At 44.0% G+C, this 23,358-nt stretch overlaps 1 protein-coding gene across 1 annotated transcript; it reads left to right on the top strand.

The window, feature by feature from the left end:
• Positions 1-610: 610 nt before the first annotated feature.
• NUTF2 (nuclear transport factor 2) lies at positions 611-22,729 on the top strand. The gene is made up of 5 exons (XM_063167993.1): positions 611-695; positions 9,180-9,304; positions 11,219-11,290; positions 15,336-15,434; positions 22,143-22,729. Exons 2-5 carry the CDS (start codon positions 9,206-9,208, stop codon positions 22,254-22,256), a joined length of 384 nt encoding a protein of 127 aa, XP_063024063.1. The 5' UTR covers positions 611-695; positions 9,180-9,205; the 3' UTR covers positions 22,257-22,729.
• The last annotated feature ends 629 nt before the right edge of the window (positions 22,730-23,358 follow it).

Genomic DNA, 23,358 nt, shown 5'->3' with positions numbered 1-23,358 from the left:
GCTTCAGGGAATATGGGAGGGCTCCAGGGGACCCAAACCATGCTTTTTAGACCACTTACATCTTCACAAGTATTTATTTGAAGGCGTTTTCCTACCACCCCGCACCTTCTTTGCTGACTTCACTGCAACCTAGTGGAGTAATTTCCTTAAAAATCGTCACTGTGTAGGTCTTATGAGGAGACAAAAATTAACTTCAGGACCTGCAGTGCTGCGGCTGGGACCACCCACATCCCCACCCAGGTCCTGCCCTGGCCCAGAGGGTACAATCCTGTCCCAGCGAGGAACAATCCTGTTCCAAAGGGGTAGAACGCTGTCCCAAAGGGGTAAGGTCCTGTCCCAAAGGGGACAATTCTCTCCCCAAAGGGGGACAGCCCCGTCCCCGTCACTCCCCAGCCGCAGGGCCGCGCTCCGCTCCCCCACCATCCCACAATGCTCCGGGGCGCCGCCGCGGGGCCAGCGGCGCGCGGGCCCCTTCCCTCATTCAAATGAGCCACCGCGGGGTGCGGCGCGGGACGTGTCGGGAGTTGCAGTTCCACTGGCCCCATTCCGTGCGCGTCCGGCGGCCGCTGTGACTCGCTGTCCCGGCATGCCGCGGGGCCGGGCGGAGCGGGGCGGGGCAGAAGCGCGGGCGAGGGAGGCTGAGGGGGCTCGCGCCGCGCACGGGGCCGCTGCCGCCGCCATAGTGGGAGCCGCGGGTGAGTGCGGGGGGCGCGACCGGCACTGGCGGCGGGACCGGCACCGGCACCGCCCGCGGGCCGGCGCGCGGCACCGCCACACCCCGCGCTCGCCCCCCGCGGCCCCGTGGCCCAGCCCCATCCCCGCCGCGGGGCGCTGCCGGCTGCCGCGGGCCGGGCTGGGCGGGAGCCGCCGAGCAGAGCCGCCCTGACCTTCCCCGTCTTTGAGGCGCCGGCAGCGCGGTCCCGGAGGGGCGGCGGCGGCGGGAGCCGAGCCATCGCCGGCCGTGCCCGGGACCGGCGGGGCCCGCGTGTGGGTGGGCCGGCGGGTGGGCTGAGGGGGGCGGGCGGCCCGGGGGGAGCGAGGGGCCTCGCAGGGGCGAGCTCGGCCCGCAGGCTCGGGGGGATCGCTCCGGCGGGGCCGGGGCACAATGCGGGATGCGGGCCGGGCTCGCCTCGCCCCGCCGGCAGCCCCCGGCGTTCCCCGGCCGTGCTGTGCCCGGCGCTGCCCTCAGAGGCACCGAGGCTTCTCGGCCTGGTGCCCGTCCGTGCTTCGGTCTTGCTTTGCAGGGCTCGGTATCGCAGGGAGGAGAGTGAAAGGGGGGGAACCGGGAGCTGCGAGGAGATGGTTTGTGCCGGGCAGAGGGTGTGCTCGGATTTAATGTTCCTGCTGTTTTCTGTCTTGCCAGAAGGCTGTGAGAGGACTGAAGTTACCTGAGATGATTGAATCACTTTGTCACAATGAACGTGAAAGGTTCATGCTTCCTTGGAGTGAAGCGCTCAGTGATCTGTTGATTATCAGACTATCTGCTGAGTATCAATGGCAACTCAATGTAAAAACCAGGTAGTTTTTACATTGAGTTGCCATTTTCAAGTATGATGTGCAAGAGAGAAATTTTTTGCTTTCTCTGGCTGTTGTCACTTTTCAGCTTTGAGAACAATGAAAACCTGCAAAGGTGTGCAATAGCAATGAGTGTGCGTTATATTCAGTTAATGTGAGATAGCTTTCTGAAGACTTTTAAATCCCCAAAAGCCTCTTCTTGCAATTCAAATTGAACTTCCTGACTGAGGCAGGCTGAAATAATAATTCAGCTCATTTGAAGTCCATAATTTCCAGTGTAAATATATCTCAGAGCTGGACATACTGCATTGAACTGGGAAAAAAAAAAGCCCAGGTAAATGCTCGAGCAGAAATTGGTTGCAGAAACGTTGCTTGAAAGTGAATTCTGATTCCTCAATCAGCTGCCTTCTCAAGTTAATATTCTTTTGCTTCTTGAAAAGTTGTGTTCAAGCAGTGATTTCTGTATTTGTGTGCAGTGACTTCACATTTTCTTTTAGCAGCAGCAAAACAAAAGGCATTTCACAGACCTTCACCTAGAAATAGCAAAATTTCTGTATATAGTGAAATGCCTGATCTCATTTAAAATGAGGTGATATTTTGGCTCACTTTGGACAATTTAACTATTTTCCCACTGGACCCTTAATTATTATTTGCCTAAAAGGTTGCAAGTTACTTGTTAGATGATTTGAAATATATTTGCTTAACACCTGTGTTTGTTCAGGTCTTTGGAAAAATGCAAATGGTAACAACTTTGCAGTTCTCTGCTGGGATTTCTTTTGCTCCTGTTAATAAGAGGCTCATTTAGTTAGTGAAAGTGTAGAGTATGATTAGCTAAGGAATTATAACATATCCTGGTAGCTGGTAACATTGCAAGTGGGATTCTTTTAGGTTGCTTTGAAACTTATAGATATTGTGGCAAGCTTGGCCATTCAGTGTTTTGTTACTGTGTCTATAAGGTAAAGAAAACCAGGGTGTAGCAGTTCTCCCCTCCAGTTCCCCAGTGCCTCCCGGTTTTGTTTTTTGTTTGTTTTTTTGGTTTTTTTTTTTTTGTTTGTTTGTTTGTTTGGTTTTTTTTTTTTTTTTTTTTTTTTTTTTTTTTAACTGGGCTGTCCTGTATTCATTTTGGGGAAAGAAATGTGGTTTCAGCCTTGCAAACTTGAATTCAGTTTTTAGCTTGCATGAAGAATATTCTGGAAAAATAGGTAGTTGTGTAGCATTGTGGCTTTTGCTTAACAACAAAACATGATGTCCCCCTGTGCAGTTATGTGTAATCTATGTCTGTGTATTTGAAAATCATCCTGGCTGACTCTGTGTGGCTCTCTTGGGTTGTCAGGTTGCAGTTGGGATGAGCATCAAGCTGCAGGCACAGTGAAGGCTTTCCTAGAGTCTTCCTCAGCTGCTTTTTATCTTAGTGGCCTTACACTTGCTGCCATTTCTAACAAAAAAAGATGTAATTCAAGTTGGCATAATTCCCTCATTAATTTGTTTTAACAAAGTTGGAGTAGAGGAATAAAAAGACTGAGAAGGGGAAAAGTAAATGTATTTCCCAAAAGGAAATAATCTGGACCTTGTTATCTTCCCCATTCTATTCTCCCTTTCCATCCTTTCACAGTTCATAAATCTAGACTTAATTATTTTTAGCTCTAAAAGCATATTTAGGATCATGTCATTCCTTGCACAGAGCAGCCCATGGCAATTCCTTGGTGGAGGTCTCTGAAGTCAATGGTTTCTGATTGGCCTTGAGCTGTAGTTCACAGAGGGTTCTCTGTGGATCAATCAGCTGCTGTGGAGATAATTGTCAAATACATCAGAGAAACACTTCTTTCCTTCAGTTCTGAATGCATAAATGTGTTCCTCAACTGGAAATGTTGCAGGTTTTCACATGGGGAAGGTTCACTGCTGAATGGGCATTTACCAGGCAGAGCTGCAGAGTGCTGAGGGTGAATGGCTGATGAGGCAGGATGCCCCTCAGTAAGTTCCAGTGTTTCTGCATCCCTGTGTCACTGGCCTTGTTTAGTCTGGGAAAGGCTTGATCCCAGCCTCCAGTCCCTGTCAGGCCATGATCAGGAGAATGCAGCCAGGCTTTTCTCAGGGTACCTCATGGCAGGGCAGGACACGAGGGCATGGCTGGCACAGATGGCATTGGGGTAGGACAGGGGACAGCTGCCCTTTGTATGTCAGGCTGTGGAACAGGTTTGTCCTCCTGCTTTGAGCTGGAGGAGGTGCCTTGCAAACCTGCATTATTCTGGGATAATTTGCATAGTTTCTCTGTTGGGAGGGGATCCTTGGCTAAAGGAGGATGATCTGTTATCAAGTGGTTGTTGGTGGAGTTGAATAGAAAGAAGATTACCTGGTCCTGTGATGCTGGTTGCATTGTGTTCCTAGAAAGTGCACACTAGGGACACTCCTGTCTTTGCAAGTTTTAGAGGCAAAAGAAAAGCTATTGAAGGAAAAATAGCCTAAAACTGTTGGCTGCTTTACTTTACTTACCAGTCTAAAGAGTGCTGACTCTCTAATCTAAGTCATCTAAAATACCTGTGTGGTAAAAACTGCAAGAGTATCAGGAACAGAAAAAGCTGAGAGTGATTTCATTGTCCTTATTTGCTCCTGTTAATCAGTAGTGAAGGATGCAGAAGTGATGGTCAGAACCATGTTTGCTGTGGATTCACATGTCACTGGACAGCAGCACAGATTTAAGGGTGGTGTTGGTGCTTATTTGTTGCACTGATTCTCAAATTTTCCAGAAAACAAGCTTGAATTCAATTTTAAGGGAGAGTAGCTTTGGTGTTGTTGGTCTGGCTTTACTGTTCTGTGAGCATGGTTTATTTATGCTGAGATTACTTGTGGAATAAATACAGTCATAACTGGGTAATAGAAGGCAATTTTCTCCACTAGCATTAGAATGTATTGGTTTGAGGGTTTTCCTCTTTAAATTCAGTGGGTTTTTTCTTGGTGTTTTGCAGACCAGAAAGACTTTACAGACCTTCTGTGCCTGTGGTGGTTGTTCATTGATTCTTTGAATACAGCTTGCTTTTTAAATGTGACAATCCCTGGCAGACCACCTCTGTTTTTCTTTAGCAATTTATCCTTTACTATTGCTCATGCTAGTTTCTGTTGACTTTTCCAGAAAACGTCGTATTATTTTAGAATCACAGGCCTACCTTGCTCCAATTCAGAATTACTTAATTTTTTTAATTGGTAGCAGCAACCTTACATGTGTGCAGGCCAGATAATGTGCTAAAACATAACTGCTGGCTGAACTATTTGTTCTTTCTCCACACTGCAGAGCTGTGGCAGTAGCTCACCTGCTCCAAATGTCACTGGCACTTATGTGTTTCAGAGAAGGCAATTTCTTTCCAAGTAAAAAAGTGACTTTTCCTCAAGCCACCCCTCTGAGTAGCTCTGGTGGTGCTGCATGAGCAGAAAGATGGTCTTTGTGCTGCAGCACACTGACAGAATCATGTGTTGTGTAGCTTGGGAAGGAAGCAGTAGGAGGAGGTTTCATCCACACAGGTGGCAGAAATGAGTCTTCTTAAGGAGACTGAGCTCCCCTGAGGAGTTATGGGTGATGTTGGTGTGCTGGTGCTAATCTCACACCCAGAGCTGAGGCAGGAGGGATGGAAGAGGGGTGAGTGTAGACAGAGACACCAAAGCTGGCACAAGCACTGGAAAAGATTCTGTAGTTTTGTATTTTGTGGATAAAAAAGCCTGCCTGAAGCTGTAACCATAGCTTTACTCAAGGTCACCCAGGGCCCACATGGTGGCTCTGCTCCCTTGTAGATCTTCTCTGTTTTATGGGTGCAGCTTTCTCTGCAGTGCTGCTGCTCACTGGGTGCTGCAGCCTGTCCTGCTCCTGGTGCAGTCTGCCCCGTGCCAAGGCAGATGGATGCAGAGCAATCACCAGGGATGCCCTGGTACCTTGTAGGATGAGATTTGTAGGGATTGTGGCGAGAGATGTGTAGAGGGATGGGATTTACTCTTGACATGTCAGTGTGCAGCCTGGCAAAGGTATTGGAGAGCTTTATTTTGATGTCACTGCAGAGAAGCCCTTCAGTTCAGCAGTGTCAGCAGATATATACCTGTTGAACACAGAGTTGCTGGGAGCTGCAGCTTTTGTGCTCTGTATTTGGTTTCTGCTTCAGCACTGAAGCACTACTGGGTGGTATTTGGGGTGGGGATAAATTCTGTAGTATGAGTAGAGTCCAAGAAATAGAGTGAATAATGTGAATTAAGTATTACACTTTGTGCTGGTAGCTCAGCTTTACAGCTGTGCCTTGTGAAGAAGCTGTGAATCAAATGGACCATGATGTTCTGAAGTGGATGTGAGGAGGTAGGCTTGGTTTGAAGTGACAAAGGCAAGGAAATTAATTAGTTTAAGGAAATTATCTCCTTTTCCATGGGGAATTAAGGTGGAATATCCAGTAATGCACTTACACAATAGTAATTTTCAGTAGGTGCCTTTAAAAGGACATATGGTTTTTTTAAGCAACATCTTAGGAGCTTTGTAGTTTATTGAAACTTCTTTTATCTGCTGTTATATTAAGTTTCTGTATTCTGATATTCTTGTTTCTGTAACCATGGACAGATTTGAGTGAACCATGGGTGGATTTGGCTGGATGGTTCTGAGGCACCCCTGTGTTGCCCTAGTGTTTGACAACATCAGAACCTGTGCTTTCCTCATAGGTTTGCAATAGATCCTAAAGCCTTTTGTATTATATTTATCTCATTAAAATACTGTACTGATAAGTCTATCAACACAGTCCTACATGGGTTGTGTCTCACTGAAAGGGACTGGGCTGGATGACACAGATCATTCCCATCTTGTTCTTTCTTTAGGTACATCTCTAAGCTTCTTACATCTGTAATGACAGGCAGAAAACACAAGACAGCATGGAGGAAAAGGTGACAAATCAGAAAAGGAAAATGAACCTTTCCAGGAAGAATGAGTGTTCAGCAAAACCATATATGAATGGCACAGGAAAGAGAGTAAGGTTGTAGCAAACAAAAAAAAAATAGTCAAGGATCATTAATTTCAACCACATTTTTTTAGCTTTTTCTTATTTCTGAGAAAATCAACATTATAATCGGTCAAATTTATTGTTTTTTATTTATTTATTTAATAGTATTTTACTGTTCAAAATACAAATACCTTTTTAGGAGGAGATAGCAAGCTAGCATACTAATTTTTAGATCTAGAAACCATAATTCTATTTTCCATATTTAAAATAAGAATTCCTTCATTCCTTGTAGTCTCTAAGGCTTTTTGACAGGTTCAGGATTGAACAGAAGGCATCTGGTGCTTGAGTGAGGCTGTTGTGCCTTGAGGGACTAAATGAGGTGCAGTGCTGGCACACAGCTTGATCTTGGGTTTGTGTGATGCTACACGGAGCTGTTAAGAGTGAATGCACATCTTGTGTGTGGGGAAGTTTAATATGGCAACAGCTACCTTGCTTTAGCTTCAGAAGAATAAGCTGGGGGTTATTTTTTGTCCTCCAGTTCAGTGTTTCATGTGTGACTGCTGAGCATCAATACTGTCAACTTGATTTGCCCTAAATGTTTAGGAATATCTGGCAGTGATATAAATTCATGTGTTGGGATTGAAGCTTGATCCATACAGAGTGATTCAATGTGATTTTCACCTGTGCTGATTGTTGGCTCCACTGCAGCCATCCCAAACTAGGTACCCACAGGTCTGGAATGGAAACTGCAGGCGTCAAACTTAAGTCCTACCCCTTCTGGTTTCCAAATATGACACGAGTCCTGCCTCTCAGCAGGGTGGGCATCACTCAGTAGAGTTTCCAGGGAGTTGGTGCCATGGTTTTAGGGTGGTTTTTCTTCAACATGAAATCCCCAAATACAGGCTGAAGTTATTTGATTTCTGGATCAACTCTAGGTTAGGCTGATATGCAGCAATTATGGATGTCCAATCAATACAACCTTTTCACTTGTAAAGAACTAGATTTAACTCGTTTGGGAGGTAAGTGTAGGGCTGGTTTTGTTTTGTTTTTTCAATCTGTTGTACTTGGGTGATTTTTTAATTTGCTGTGTGTTTTCCCAGAGGAGTGGCCACACTGGGTAAACTACTCCAGACTGAGGCATGCACTGCAAGTATCAATGGGGAGCTCATGATGGTGACTAACACCAGGCTGCAGATCTCTTTGGAGCAGTTGAAACAATAGTGGTGTGGCAACAAGACTATGAATTTTTATGTTAGTGTGCAGGCTTGGTGACTTGGATGTTGGCTATTCTGCCTAGGTGTCTGACTGTGAAATTAGGATGTTTGAAGTGTGATAGCAGCTGGGCTTGGTAGTCACATTTACCACCCTGAAAACACAGATGCTACCTGCTGTTAGGCCATTGATCTGACAAAAGATTTGCTCTTCTGTGTCTGGCCAAATCTGTATGACCTTAATACTTCCAACCCAGAGTCTGAACCCATTTCGGTTCCCATTTGTGTGACTAAAGCTCAGAGGCCTAAAATATGAAAAGAGCTTTCTTGTCCAACTGTGCACAGAAAGCTGGGCCTGGGAGTATCCTCTGTGGAGATCTTGGGAGTGTGTGTTTTGCTCCTCTTAGGAATCTGTTAAATCTTACACAGGTGTGTGAGTAATTGACAGCTAAAGGAAACCAGAATAACTATTATGTCCTGTGTCCTAAAACAGAATTTCATACCTTTCTAGACTTGCAGTGCCATTTAAACCTGTAACTCCAAGGTTCCTGGACAGGGATTGCAAAAAGGGACTAGTGGCTGACATATCTAGATGTTAACCAAGTATAGTTTGGTTGAAGTGAACTCAGGTCTTAAAATATAATGTAGTGGAGTTTGAGTGCAGCATTTTTGTGTTTTGAATTTTAGCACAATTCTTCAGGCTTTCAGAGAGACATCAGGATAAATAAAAATGAATTTGCTTTTTTGAGAAATGTAATGTGATACAGCCATCTGTCTGGACTGCTGTGCATGCTCTATGCTCAACCCCTCTGGAATAGAGGGACTTGTGTTCAGAAGTGTGGGATGCCTTCAGCACCTTCACTAGGAGCTGCAGATTCTCTGCACTATGAAAAATCATGGTTTGTATCTTGAAGTTATCACAGGTTCAAAGATAAACATTGAGTCTACTCCAGCCTCAATGACAGAAGAGGATGGGCAGTAAGCTTGTGTTGAACAAGGAGCTAGTGAATTCACTCTTGTTATGTGCCATTGACAGGACACTTAGAATGGCCTGTGGATGGTGAAATACCTGAGGAGCTAAATTCATGAATCAGTTGGTGTAAGCCACTTGCAGACAATCCATGTTACCAGGTCAGTTGTTTACAGTAAATGAGATCAAGTTGAAACAGGGAGCCCTTGCCAGCTTGTTTAGATGGTGGAACTTCTGAAATGTGTGAAGACAAGGTGGTAACACTTGGTTTTGTTCTTGTTCTCCATTTTTGTACATGAGATGTGACCTCACACTGAAATAGCACTACAAACCAAATCTATAATTAGAAATTAAACCATTGAGTATGCAAGACTTTTATTTACAAGTCTAGGATACAGAGGTGAGTTTGTCCTACTTATCCCAAAGAAAAATTCAGGCCAGTTGAGAAGATCTGTGTAATGCACAAACCAAGTGTTACACTTATTCCTGTGATCTTTCTGATAATTTTGTTTGCTTGTTTTGTAGTCACTGGCTCTGGTTGAGGATTCAGAATGGGAGACAAGCCTATCTGGGAGCAGATTGGATCCAGCTTTGTACAACATTACTACCAGCTTTTTGATGCAGACAGGACTCAGTTAGGAGCAATATATGTAAGTATCCACAGAAAGGGAGCTGGCACTCTGTCCCCTTATCTGGAATTCCCTGTTTTGATGTATGAGAATACACAGGGTGGGATAGTGGGCTTTATCCTGACTCCACAATGCCAGTCAGTGCAATCACACTTTTATTTATTGCTTTTCTTTTATGTCTGTTTGGAGCTTTGTTTGCCTTAGAGGCAGTCAGACTCACAAAAGCCCTGTTTAGCTGTAGGCTGTGATTTGTTTTGGAGGAGTTTGATGATAATCCTGTGATGAAGTGCTCTGTAAAAGCAAACATTCTAGTCTTGGTTTGCCATTAATTTACAGGAATGGATTTGCTTGGATCCCTCTTGAGGTGGGATGTAATTTAAGGCCTACCCTGTGTTTAGCAGTTCTGGCAGGTGTTTCTTGGACCTCATGCTGTATTAATCCTCTGAACAGTAAAATAGATTTACAGTTTTAAATCCAGTTTAAAATGTAGAATAACATGTTAAATGAATGTAAATTTAGTTTAAATTTCCTCAAACATTAGGTTTTTAATTTTGCATCTTAATTTGGGTGAAGTAGACTTGGATACCAGAATTAAAAACTGTAACTAACAAACCCAAGGCCCATCAGTTTTTAATTCTGGGGGAAGATTCCTCCAGAGCAAAGTACCCTGTGTGTGGAGTTGATTGCTGATGCTGAGGAATGCTGCTGGGTGGCTGAGGAGTTGCAGCAAGAGGTTCAGGGCTGACAAGTCTTCTAGCAGCATATCCTGTTTTTCTGGCTGGTTTTCCATCTGCTGGATGAGCTGAAGTTTCAGCCAGCTCTTGAGGATTTAAATGGTTCAACACCCTCTGCCACCCCTCCTTATACCTCAGCAATATCCAGCAGCACTGATACCATTTGCTCTTGGGATTGTTGTGTACTTGCTGCCTGCCAGATTGTTGGTTGACTTTGCCCAAGAAGCTGTGTACAGACCCTGGAGGAAAAGAAAACCAATCAGTTTGTGTTCCAACCACAGCTCTGAATATGGAGGCTCTTAGTAGTTTGTATTTTATTTCCAAAGTACATTCAGTCCTCAAAGTGTTAAGTACAGACTAATTTAAATTCCTGGATTGAGGGCCTTCCACACAGTGAACTCCTGGCTTTTTTTCACCCTGAGGGTCTTTCTGCCTTCCATCATTCAATGAAGAGTCCTGTGCACATGTAGTTGGGAGAACAATTATGCAGGTCACTGATGTATGTTGTTCTGTGCAGCTCCTGAACTGTGGAGAAAACACACCCTGTTTTGTGTGGCTGAAATGCACCAAGGTCACAATTTGTATAATCTGTAGAAATGGGCTTTTAATGATGAGGTTTTTCCCTTCAGAGACCCTGGGGGAGCAAACAAATTTTACAGCATGCAGGAATGCAGCAGGCAGCTCTTAGATTTGGTTTGTATTCCTGTATCACTACTTCCACCACAAGATTCAGTTTATCCTTAGTAGTGTGATCCAAGTCAGTTAAGGCTTCTGTCACCTATTCCAGGTAGGGATCTGGCCACTCACTTTTGAATTGCTTGAGGCAGGTAAATTGAAGCACTACCCTGGTGGTGCAACCTATGTTGTCAGTTTTCTTCATATATTTTTCTCTTTACACATGCTTGACTTTGTGTCTGTAATTATTTTTTTTTTAATCCTTTAGATTTTCATCTGAAAGCTGACTTTTATCCAAAGGCAGGAATTTTTTGCTGGTAGACTTATTATACTGAAATGTAGTGTACTTAATTTTTTAGTTGATTGTTCCAAACTTCTTCAATTCATTTTGCTGGTTTCTTTCTATGTCCCTTTGAGGTAGTTTTCAAATGGGTGGATTCTGAGGATTTCTGCTGAATACATAAAGTCTCTTATCAGGATTGCTTAAGGGCTACCTAAGTTGGTAACATTTTTCTTTTTCCCCCAGATTGATGCATCATGCCTTACGTGGGAAGGACAGCAGTTCCAGGGCAAAGCAGCCATTGTTGAAAAACTCACTGTAAGTCTGTAATCCTTGCTGAATGTTTTGGGAAACAGTTATGAAGACTAGAAGATAATTGCTTCTGAAAATTTGAGTTAGACTTAAGCAGTTCAAAAATCTTGAACTTGTGCTTCCAGCTTAGGTTCTTCAAGAAATGTTATGAATTACCACTGCCCAGTGGGTTATTCCACTGATGACTCTAATGTTGGAATGTTAATTGACTCCATAGTTTGCAAGGTTATTTTGTGACTGCAATTGTATTTGACATTATTGATTTATTTTTTTTAAAAGGTCTAATGCATAAGCTGCCTCTGATCTAGAGGAGTGAAAGGTGCCTTTGCTCTTTTAAGGCATGCCAAGGAAGAAGCAGTAGCAATCCTGTTACTTGGATCTGTCTGATAAAGGCTAGACACATTACAACAAGGAACAACTTGTTTTCTGATACGTAAACTGCAAATAAGTTCTGTAGTGGAGAAGCTGACTTATCCTCAGTGCAGATTTGTCAGCAGTTCAGATGTGAGCAGGTATGGTTCAGGACTTTGAAACATGTGTTTCCTCTTCAGCAAGTGAAAGGACACTGGAATTCTATGTTTGTTTAAACTAAAAGAATTTTTATCTTCTACAGTAAATCCACAGTTCTGTAATAAAACTGGGGGTACTTACAAGCTGTCATGAGACTAGAAAGTTTGTTTCTCTTGCAAGATATGCAGAGGACTTGCTTTTTAGGTCACCAGACAGTCTGCTCTGAGTATGGTATTTCAGACATTTTTATTACACATTGAGAAGAAAAGTAATCGTAACTTGACACTTGGCTTATTGCACAGCTACTGCTCCTGTGTTTTGGAATTGCTTCTTTTGCCTAAGGCATCTTTAACTGTACAGACTGAGGTTTGCCCTCAGGCCTGTGCTTTAGGTGTGCTTTACCTGTGTTGCCTTTGAGAAGGCTGCACACGTCAGAAACAGCAGCAACTGCTTGCTTGTAGGTGAAGAGCTACCCAAGCTCCAGGGTTGCTTGTTTGTGTACTCAGTGTTCTTTAGACTTTTGGGCTTGCAGCCACTCAGATACCCAACCAGCCAAGCATTTGCTTGGCCCCAGTGTCTGATTGCTGCCTTGGATTCAGCCCAGGCAGATCCAGCCCCTTTCCCACTGTGACACAGCTCATCTTTACCTTCCCTGTCACTGCTGCAAGCTGGACTTTCTGGATTTATGTGCCTGCTGCAGTTGTAATTGGTGAGTGAAGACACACTACTCTGCTTTAGGGAAATTTTTTCTGCCTTGTATCCATCTGCTTAAAGTAAGGAGGAAAAGCACTGCAGTTACTCTGTGCCCTTCCACCACCATGGCTCATTATGGGCTGTATCAGCTTACAGTGACTCTCATGTCACTCAGCATTCCTCTGTCAGCACTGAGCTCCTGGGCTCCCATTGCTGTGTCAGCTTTATGTGCTCACCTACTCTGCTTCTGGAGCTGCTTAGTCAGTTCAGCACAGCCCTGAGAGTTTGACACTGAACTCTTTCACACTTCTGTGGTCTTGTGTTGTTCAGTGCCTGGCTGGTGAGCTGATGTAAGCACAAAGAGGTGGCATTTTCTTTTAGATCAAGTTCTTTGCTGTGTGACAGCAATGGTATGGCACCTTTTCAATCTGCTAATACAGTAGGGCAAGGTTGTATGGGCATTGCTGTGCAGGCCCAGCACATCTGTGCCTTGCTACAGCGTGGGAGTTGACACTTGTTCCTTCTGTCCTAATTGGTGCTGGACTTGTTTAACATGGAGTGCCTGTGCTAATTAGGGGCAGCCTGATTTACATTGAGCATTTGAGATAACAATTACATCATTCTATGAACATACTGAACCAAGGAGGAAGCTGAGACAGGTATTCTTGCTGCCAGCAGTGAGTTTATGCTACTCAACTTTATTCTTGCCTAATTTCTCTTACCTGGCTTCAGGAGATTCCATAGTTTTCATAGTGAAAGACCAGTCAATTTCTAACATCAGAGGATGGTAAAAACCTTGCTTGTTGTGTGGCTTCATGCTTTTTAGACAATTTATTGTACTTCTCATACCACAAAATCCCTCATTCCAGTACAGATGCATGCCTATAAGTAGCTATCCTTTTGAGGTAGCCTCTGCCTATCCTGAAAATCAGTGATCTTTTCTGTCACCTACACTCCTCTTTCCAGTAGAATTTCTCCCAGTGCATCACATGAGTAGCTCACTAGGCTGGCCAGCTGTTTGGGATCCTTTCCTCTGAAGAGGACAATCATAGAATCTTTAAGGTTGGAAAAGTTGTCCAAGATCAAGTCCATCCTTTGATTGAACACCACTTTGTTAACTAAACCACAGCACTAAGTGCCATGTCCAGTTTTTTCTTGAAAATATCCAGGGATGCTGATTCCAGCACTTCCCTGGGCAGGCCATTACAATGCTTAAGCTTTTCAGTCAAGGAATTCTTTCTGATGTCCAACCTGAACCTCCTCTGATGCAGCTTGAGGCCATTTCCTCTTGTCCTGTGGAATCAGGTATTTGAAACAGCCACTGTCTTACCCAGCTTTGTCTTTGGTTCCTTGTCACCATTTTGCAGAGCTCTTGATTCCAAAGCCTTTCCTTCCTCCCTGGAATGAATTGCATTCATTCCCCTTCATCCCTCTGCCTTTTCAAGAGAAACTTTTTGCAGTGCTTGTTCAACAAGAAGCTCTTGTGCTGAGGTGGGACTAGACTTTGGAGTACCCTTTTGTCAAAGGAACTTCCCACCTATGCTTGTGCAGGCTGTGTGGGCATTTTGCACATTCAAGTTCAGGATGGTGACCCTGGAAAACAGTCTGCTGGTCTTTCAGAAAAGAAGGCTCTGGATTTGTGTTGTTACAAGTGTCTATTCCATACTGCAAAGGAATTGGTTCACTTTGCACTTGGAGTTGGTTGGGATTGCACTCCCAGCTGAGAGGGAACACCATAGGCTTTATTAAATGGTGTTCTTGAACAGTGTCTCTCTAATTAGAAACCTGCTCCCTACACTTCATTTGCTTCCTCAGGTCCTGATCCTTCCACAGTTTGTGTTCTGTTATCCATGGATTTAGCTTCCTGGAATTCTTCCTAGAGCCATGGGGTTGTAGAGCCAAGACTGTGCTTCATATCTGACAGCACAGCTCATGTCTCTACCCAGGCCTTCTAGGAAGCCTTTGAGGCTCCTTCCTCTAGATGGGAAATGCAGGACTTGTTGCAGTATGCATTTGGATCTGTTTCAGCCTGTTTCCAAATGCAGCAAAGGCATCCAAGTGCCACCTGAGGTTTGAATGGGCACGTGCTGCCATCCTGTGCAGTTCCTGGACTTTGGGTATCTGCCACATGGTCACCTAGAGCTCCATCCACCCTGAACTGCCACTAAAGCACTCAGCAATAATGCAGCTTTTGGGAGAACAGTCCCAAAATTGCATTTGTGTGACAGGACTCTCAGATCTCCCAGGTTTCCATGTTCACTGCTTGCAATTTTCTGTGTTAGAATGTGAATGTGGTCTAAGTTGAAAGATAGGAATTACTCTCCACTGCCTGGTGTTTCTCAAGGTGTATTCCTTGCACACACACCTCCAGACATACTGACATTGGCTCCTGAGTGTCAAGGGAATTTAAAAGGACAAGAGTGGATATATGGATTTCAAGTCTTGAAGATTTCATCCACTTTTCCTTTCCATTCATAGCCACATTAACAAAGAAGCAAATTAGGAGTTGTCTGGTAAATGTCAAGTATTAGATGATAAAATCTTTTAACACAGTTGAGAGCAGAGTTTTGTTCCTTCATCAAAAGAACTTTGAGCTTACAGATGATCTGAAGCCCTTCAGGCAGTGCAGTTGGAGTAGGAAAAGGTACCATTTACTGTGTATGGTGACATTATTTCCTCTTTTGGTGATTGAAAAACACACCTGTTAAAATTTGCCCCACATGCCCTCATTTGCAACAGTTCTCTATAGTCTAACACTTCATAATGTTGGATTTGCTCAGTCTTTGTTTTGTAAGTTAAATAATTCCATTACTGTACATTTCCTTATTTTGATTTCTTTTCATTGCAGAGCCTCCCTTTCCAAAAAATACAACACAGCATCACAGCACAAGACCACCAACCTACACCTGATAGCTGTATACTCAGTATGGTAGTGGGACAGCTGAAGGTAAACTCTTTCCATTACAGGTTAATTAATGAGTGCTTATGTCTTAGATTTTTGCAAGGTTCTAAATAATCTGATTTCTGAATACATTTAAATGCTTTCATGGGTGGGGAAGGAGCAGGGATAAGCTTGCATTGGGATGTTGCTCCTCTGCTGTTCAAGGCTGTCAAGAAATGCTCCTTCCTTCAGATACCAAGTTCTAGGTAAACACCTGTAATTTGACAGTCATGTTCTACCAAGCAAAGTATTGTAGATTTTACTGTGCAGACAAATACCATGTGGGTTCTAGAGGCATCAGTATTTCCCTTACCCTGATGCAGTAAGGTTTTGGTGTCCTCTGTTGCATTTAAAAGCATTGTCACAGTGTTCTTGGACAATTTAAGCACATCTAGTTTAACATCCTCCTTGATGCAATGTTTGCATTGAGCTCTGATTTAGCAAATTTCATTTTGTTTACTGACCACCCTTCAGTGAGTCCATAAGTTTTTTACTGTCACAGGATACAAGAATACAATCCTGGTGTTAGTACAGTCCTGTACCTCTGTAATCAAAACAGATTCAGCAATGGGAATGTTGCCTCTGAGATCAAACACTTATTGTTGAAACAGCTGCTTCTTGTGAAGAATCAGGTTATTTTTCAGGCTTAGTGTGACCATATTGCTGTGTGAGTGATACTACTGAACTGTGTCAACTTACCCAGCCTGCCAATATACCAGGGCCACAGACTTGTAAATTCATGAAACTGCTTATGAATGAAAGACATTGTCCTGGAATTTGCAAAAAATACTTTGTACATAAAATCAGCTGGAGGCAGAACTTGCTCATAGTGGGTGGTAATAGTGAAAAAATGTGAAATTATGTAGCAGTAGTTAAAGTTATCAGAGCTCATTTGGTCCAGCCATGCTGAGAAGTCAGGCCTCTAATGCCATCCAGTCTTTAGAGTTACCTGCACCCAGTTTGTTTTAAAATTGCTGTTTAGATTTCCTTTTCCTGCTAACTTGATGGCACTTCTAGTATCAGAGCATTCAAACTTCCACTGACACTGTTACTAAGCAGACATAGGACTGACTGAATGTTTGAATCTGCTTGCTAAGCTGTTCTCTTTGTTTTGGGCTGGGCAGCTGAGGAGAGCAGTGCCCAGTGTAATGCACCCACTGCTAAAGCTCACAGAGGCAGCTTTGGCTCTCATAAAGCTGCTCCTGCTTCCTGCAAGTTGGATTCCAGCTTCTGTGCTGCTCAGTCCCACCTGCACACACTCTGTGGAAAAGCAGCCACAGGTGACCATGGAAAGCACTGAATTACAGGACAGATGTGCTGATCTCAGCCTTGCTCTTGGGTGTGCACAAAATTCTGTGATGTGATCAAGACCTTTTGACTGAATGTCTTGGGCCAGTCACATCTGCACCTCGTTTTGCACAGTCATGTTTAAGGTTATTGCATAATTATCAAGCAGATTGCAGCTTGCAACAGTGATTGTGTTGGATCCTGTGGCAAGATACCAAGCTCTGAAAGATTCTGTAAAGTTATTGGGTTTTATCAAACCATAATCCATTGATATGGAGGGACTGTAAATGCAGTCTGGGAGCTTTCCATAAATACCATGACTTGTAGTAGTTTTTTCTGATGTATTTTTTTTAACCTCTGAGTAATTTCAGCTTGCTGAAATTACTCAGTATAATTTGGGGATCATGTGTTAGAGCATCCAGGTATTTGGAGAGAAAATAGTGGGTTAAAGTATGCCTATGGTCATGATCAAATCCAACTTGCTTGTGAAGTTTTAGTAAGTGAGGAAAAGTTTTTCCACTCTTCATATTTGTCTCAAACCTTTGCTTTTAAAATCACATTTTAATCCTAGGAATGCTACTTCTCTCAGAACAAGTGTCCAGAAAGTCAAAGTCAACTTAAAACCTTAACTTCATGCTTCTGCCCTGTGTGATATTTATAGGGGTGGAGAAATGAAATAACTGGGAACAGTTACTCCCAGTTACACAGAGTAGTAATACAGGAACTGGGAACAACTGGGTGCAGGTGGTGCATTTTAACCAGTGGCTCACATGTAGCTCCAGTTGAGCAGGGAACACCACAACAGGCAAACGTGGAGCTGCATACTCACTGTTATTTAAAGCTGCCTTCTTAGTGATGTGCCTGCTCATCCTGCATATATTGCTCTCAAGGAGAACTGTAAGAGAGTTTTGCACAAGGAAGGGCGCTTCCAAGACCACCAACAGCATGCTAATATACCAGTATCAACTATAAATAAATTTTTAAAAAAACAACTTTTTGCAGCAGAATAATCACCTGCATGAGGGACTGGGGCACAGCAGCTTCTTTGAGAAGATGCTGCAGAGTAACAGAGCATCTAAGTAGTGACTGCCACTAGCAGGGCTCTAACTGGCTGGCTAAAGCAGTGCAGTGATTGCTTTCAAAGATCCTCTTAAATGGATGCTGATAGGTATTAATGTTTGGGTGGGGTTATCCTTTTGTAGAGATACAATAAATATACATCCACTTATTCTAATCATATTGATTTTTATTGCTGTTCATTGCCTGAGTGCTGCTTGCTTGCTTCAGCTAGGAAGAGTAAGCATCAGTTTAAGCAGTGAATTCCTTTTGGTGTGACTCTGCTTTGCCAGTGTTCATCCAGAATGTCACCCAGTATCTGCAATGTGCTTCACCTAGTAATGTATTTCTCCTGTCATGCTCAGGCAGATGATGACCAAGTTCTAGGCTTCCAACAAACCTTTTTGTTGAAAAATTTTCAAGGTGCCTGGGTGTGCACCAACGAAGTCTTCAGGCTAGCCCTCCACAACGTTTAACCCTGTGCCTTCCCTGTCTTCCAGTCCTCGCTGTCCTGGTTGAGTAAGGAGTGCTCTCTTCTGTCCCTTGAGCTTGGCTGGGAGGCATGGCTGTGGCTTGTGTGTTCTCAGAGCCATGTGGCACATCTGTGGCTCTCCCCAGAGTGTGATTTTTGGAGTGATCCATGCAGAATTAATTGTGAATAACTAATTGGTATGCAGTGTTTTCTAGTCTTAAAAGGAAAAGGAAATTTGCAATTAAAATCACTGGGTATTTTTGTAATGCATGCTGAACACTTAAAGCATTGCTTAAAGCCTGTTAAATAAGGCTTAACATCTGAAAGAACCTGCAGTCTCAAGTAATTATCCTTTCCTTTGAGGTAAGAGTTGTTTCAACCCTGTAGTTCAATCAATAATTGCTGGGGGTGCTGGTGAAGAAGTAAAATTCTCTGACCAGGCAAGAGGAGGAAAATTGTGTAGCTAAACCTGAAATGCAAAGCAGTGTTGCATCTCAGACTGTGACATGACTCACTGCTCTGTGAGCTGAGCACTTCCTTTTGAGCCTCCAGGTCAGAAAGGATGTAGAAAAACTGAGAAGTCAAAAAGCTGCCAAGATTGTGGGTGATGAAGAGCTTGTGGAACTGGGAGAGGAGGTGGCTAAGGGCATCTGCTTGAAATGTCAGTGAAAAGTAATTGAGTACTTCCAGCAACCTGAAAGCAAACTCTTCTCAGTGGTGCCAGACAGTGTAACAAGGGACAGTGGTCAGAAACCCTAACTTGGAATGTACAGATGAGACACAAGGGAAGATTTTCGTGAGAAGCCTGAAACCCTGAGAAATGGTGCCTGGACACCTTGTGAAACATCTGTTCTATGAGAATTTGAAGACTCTGCTAGACAAGGCTGTGGCTGATGCAGTGAAAGATGTCCCTGCCCAGGACAGGAGGATTGGATTAGTTGATCTCTAAAGGTCCCTTCTGTGGACCTTCACCATCTCTGGACCAGCCCATTCTGTGGTTCTGTGATGCAGAGCTGCTGTAGTCTGTGCTCACGCTGAGCAAAAGGCTGGCCTGGAAATCAGAGGATTCTTTCAGTCTGATTCTGGGACTTGTTTAGTTTTTGTTTTAATTCAATGATGTCATGGAAGAATTTGAACTGCACAAAGGAAAGTTTTATAGGAAGGCTAAAGCCCCTTGTGTTTTGAGCCTGGGCTCACATGTGGAATGCAACTCCTGAGTTGAACTTGCCTGAATATGGAGTGAAAAGTAAAGATTGTTCCAGTGGTGTTATCTGAGCTGTGAGGAAGATCTAAACTAAAATGGAATAGGATTAGTCTGTGTTTTCTGTGGCATCTTGAGTCACTAAACTGTGAGCCTTTGCTATGGGCTAATATTACATAGTCAGAATTGGGGAATGGACTATAAAGTATAAACTTCACCTTGAATACAGTCTGGGATTTTCCTTGTTTCTAAAGTATACTGCTCCTCTATGCTGTGAAGGGATAACATGAAAGGAATAAAGAAAATTATAATGTGTGACTTCATAGTGGGGAATTTGCTGTCTGTACCACACCAAATATTTTGGGAAGAATTCCCTTTTAGTCTTTCTTCATGTGTTAAGGATATGAAGAAAGACTAAAAGGGAATTTTAGTCTTCCTGAATTTCTTAAGAAAGGAGGAAATTCTCCTTAAGCCAAAGCATCAAGAGCTGGAGTGCTCTTATCAGAAATCAAGGAGACCTACACTAAAGCTTGTCTGGAGATGGTATTTTTTTTCCAGAGGTATATTTTAAAGCATACTCATGTCAGTAATGACAAACTCAAATTTGGTGTGAAAAGTACTTATGCAATTTGTAGTAGATGCCTCAGTGAAAATGGCTTAGCTGGAAAAGGCACAAACTCACACACTTCAGTGCACAGGCTGCCTCTACAGCTCAGACATGTGAGCCTCTGTTCTGGGCACGTGTGGTAGGGATTCCTTCCTTTAGAATAATTGCCATGACTGCTGTCCTGTGTGCTAACACACAAGATGGATGGCTGGTGTCGCCCTGCAGAACTGCTGGTGTTCACACTGGGCTCCTTCCCTCCTTCCTAGGGAGCCTCTGCCTCGTGCCAAGCAGGTGTGAGGGACAAACTGCCCTTTTTGTTTGCTGGACAGTGACTGCTGGCACTTGTCTTGTTCATTCAGTCATGTATTGAGCATGACTTGCTCATATTCCTGGCCTTACTTGTTGCCTTCTTAATTTCTGGCTGTAATTTCCTCATTCACTTTGTTCCATTTATCTTGCCTATTCTCCCCATTCTCATTATGTTCTTGCAAGTTGTAATCAATTTATTTACTTCAGTAGGAAACCATCCTGTAGCTGGATCATTTTTCTTGCCCTTTATGACTTTATTGTAGCATTTTATTTTTTTAACTTATAAGAAATGCATGCAGGATTTGATATGTGTGTTCTCTTTGCCTATTTATGCATTTGCTTACTTCTGGGTTTTGGTTCTTTGTTCTTCCCTAACAACTGCTAACCCTGTGCTTGCCTTGGTAGCTTTAGAGCTCTCAGCTGGTTTAATAAATAAATATCTGTTATTATTTCAGTATCACTTTCATGAGGGGCCAGTCTAGGGCCCACTTTGATTTACTCTGTGAATTAGCACACACAGAAACTGCACTCATTGTACACCACTGAACTTCCCAGGCAGTTGTCAATGTGAAATCCATGCTGTGGTTTTTGATCTGAATGTTTCCTTTCCATGCACCTGATGCCACCAGTGTTCTGGCAGACCTGCTGTTCTCTGATATAACTGATGTCCTGTGCAAGTTGGTCCTCAAAGCTGACTTGTTTCACAGTCCATGAATACTTTTTAAAAGTAAAGTTTCTTTTTTGTTTACTCTGTAGTCTGCTTTACTCTTCAGACTTTTCACTTGTTCTCAGTGAACAGCAGCAGGACATTGCCAGTGAACATTCAGTGCTTTGACAGCCTCTTTCATCAGCTGCTCTGGCTGCTGCTTTTCAAGCCTCTTTTTTATAAATTTCTTCCCTTTTCTGAAGCTGAACAGTCATGTGTTAAAAAAAAAACACCTTAAAATCCTCCAAAAATACTGAATTGAACACACTACAGCCACCATCAGAAGATTGTTTTGTAGTTGGTCTGCTGCTCAGATTAATCCTGTTGTGTGATTTCCAGCTGACTGATTTGGGAATCATTTCTGTTATTTTTGAGGATTTAATTCCTGCACGATGTCTCTCAGAAGATGGGTAAATAAAATTAGGTGGGAGTATAGTCTCCTTCTAATACTCTTTTCTGCTTTTGTAGTAATTTTGTAAATACCCAGACGTTGTCAGGCAGGAGTGGAGGCACTGCTGCAGCCATTCCCTGTGCTCAGCACACATTGTCACAGCTGTAGTGGATGCTCCCTTCAGCTGGAATGGGAAGCACTGTGTTTCTGGCCAGCTGCACCTGCTCTGGCAGGGCTTTCAAAGCCCAGATCACCTGGCACAAGCAGGCAAAGTGTTGATACCAAGCTCTACAGAAACTCCCTGAAACTCCCTTCTGCCACCCACTCAAAGTTCAGCAGTTAAAAATTGAACCACTTTCTTTTAAGCTTAATTCCTGGGCAAGGGATTTGTGATTCCACACTGAGGCAGGCATGTTCCATCAGTGTGGTGAGTGACATGTCAGCAAGTCTTCCACAAAGCCCCAACTTCAGATGCTGGTGCAGGATTTCCATGTCTCTGGGTGTTTGTCTGCAAAGCCCCTCAGAACAGACCCTGTGGTGGAGTTGGTGTCTCCTGGGGTACTGCACATCTTACAGCATGTAATGTCACTGTTAATGTTAGGTTGAAGTTGTCTCATCATGAATTTCAGAATAAGTTTCTCTAAAAAATGAGTATTTGAACCTTTCCCTCCCTCTCTTTCTACAGGCTGATGAAGATCCTATCATGGGATTCCACCAGATATTTCTATTAAAGAACATCAACGATGCCTGGGTTTGCACCAATGACATGTTCAGGCTAGCACTGCACAACTTCGGCTGAGCAGCCCACCCGAGGCACCCGGGCTTTTTTTTTCTTTTTCTTTTATTTTTTTCTTTTATTTTCTTTTATTTTTTTTTTTTTGTTGGTTTTTTTTCCTCCTCTCCTCTTAACTGGTATTATTCACACTCACAGAACATTCCAAATATCATACACAAACCTGCAGCACTGCAGAGCGTGAGCAAGCAAGACTTGTGACCTGCCCTTCTGCTGAGTTTACATTGTCACTAGATGAGTTTCTTGTGCATGATGTTTGGAACTTAGACTTAGCTGCATTTGATAAGAGAAATTTGTGTTGTACCAGCATGCCTCGGAAAGAATTTATAATGCAAAAGGTTGTTGTTTATGTACTGACAAGATGCTCTATAACCCAAAGAAATGAAAGAACAGCAGCCTGTACAGCCCAGTTATTGATTTGTTCAGATGTTTCAATGCTACATTACACAATAAAACAGAGATTTTCTTAAAAGTTTAAATTATTTTTATGAGTTGGCTGTGGAGTATGTGTGATAGTGCTTGCTGGGGGTGGACTGTGTCTGTCTGCTGGGGGAATGCTTGCAGAGCTGGAGCTCGGGCTGAACGATTCCTGAGAGTAGCAGTGAGTGCAGGGCAGGTCTGCCCTCCTCCATACACTTTCTCCTCTCCTTCTCAGCAGCTTTGATAACAGAGCCTTCTGGCTCAGTTTTTAACAATGAGAGCTTCGTTCTCACCTGTTGTGTTTTACCGATGCAAATTCCCCACAGGGTACAGGAGGATGACAGCAGTGGCCGCAGCCTGCGGTCAGTCTCCGTGCCCTCTCAAAGCCGAACGGGGCCCCTGTGTGAACCCAGGGGTGGCTCCGTGCCGCCAGCCAGGAGTTGGTGCGGGCAGCTCTGTGCTGTGTGTGCAGCCTCCCCGCGTTCGGCGGCAGCCGCTGTGAGCGGGGCTGGCCCAGCCTGGCGGGGGCGGCGGGGGAGCCTCGGGCCTCGCTGCCCTGCCCGCTCCCGGCCCCGCCCGGCCCCGCCCCGCCGCCGGGAACGCTCCGTTCGGGCGGCGGTTTCCGCCCGGCGCTCGCAGGGCCGGGCCGGAGGCGGAAGCGCGGGCGGCGGGGCCGGGCCGGGCAGCG

Source organism: Melospiza melodia, chromosome 13, assembly GCF_035770615.1.
Source record: "Melospiza melodia melodia isolate bMelMel2 chromosome 13, bMelMel2.pri, whole genome shotgun sequence".
Classification (NCBI taxonomy): Eukaryota; Metazoa; Chordata; class Aves; order Passeriformes; family Passerellidae; genus Melospiza; species Melospiza melodia.
Note: the sequence above shows the minus strand (reverse complement) of the source record. Positions and strands in the feature narration are given on the sequence as shown.

Coding starts and splice junctions, on each gene's coding strand:
- NUTF2 (XM_063167993.1), top strand. CDS start 9,206: ATGGGAGACAAGCCTATCTGGGAGCAGATTGGATCCAGCTTTGTACAA. Junction 9,305..11,218: donor CTCAGTTAGGAGCAATATAT/GTAAGTATCCAC, acceptor TTTTTCCCCCAG/ATTGATGCATCATGCCTTAC. Junction 11,291..15,335: donor CCATTGTTGAAAAACTCACT/GTAAGTCTGTAA, acceptor TTTTCATTGCAG/AGCCTCCCTTTCCAAAAAAT.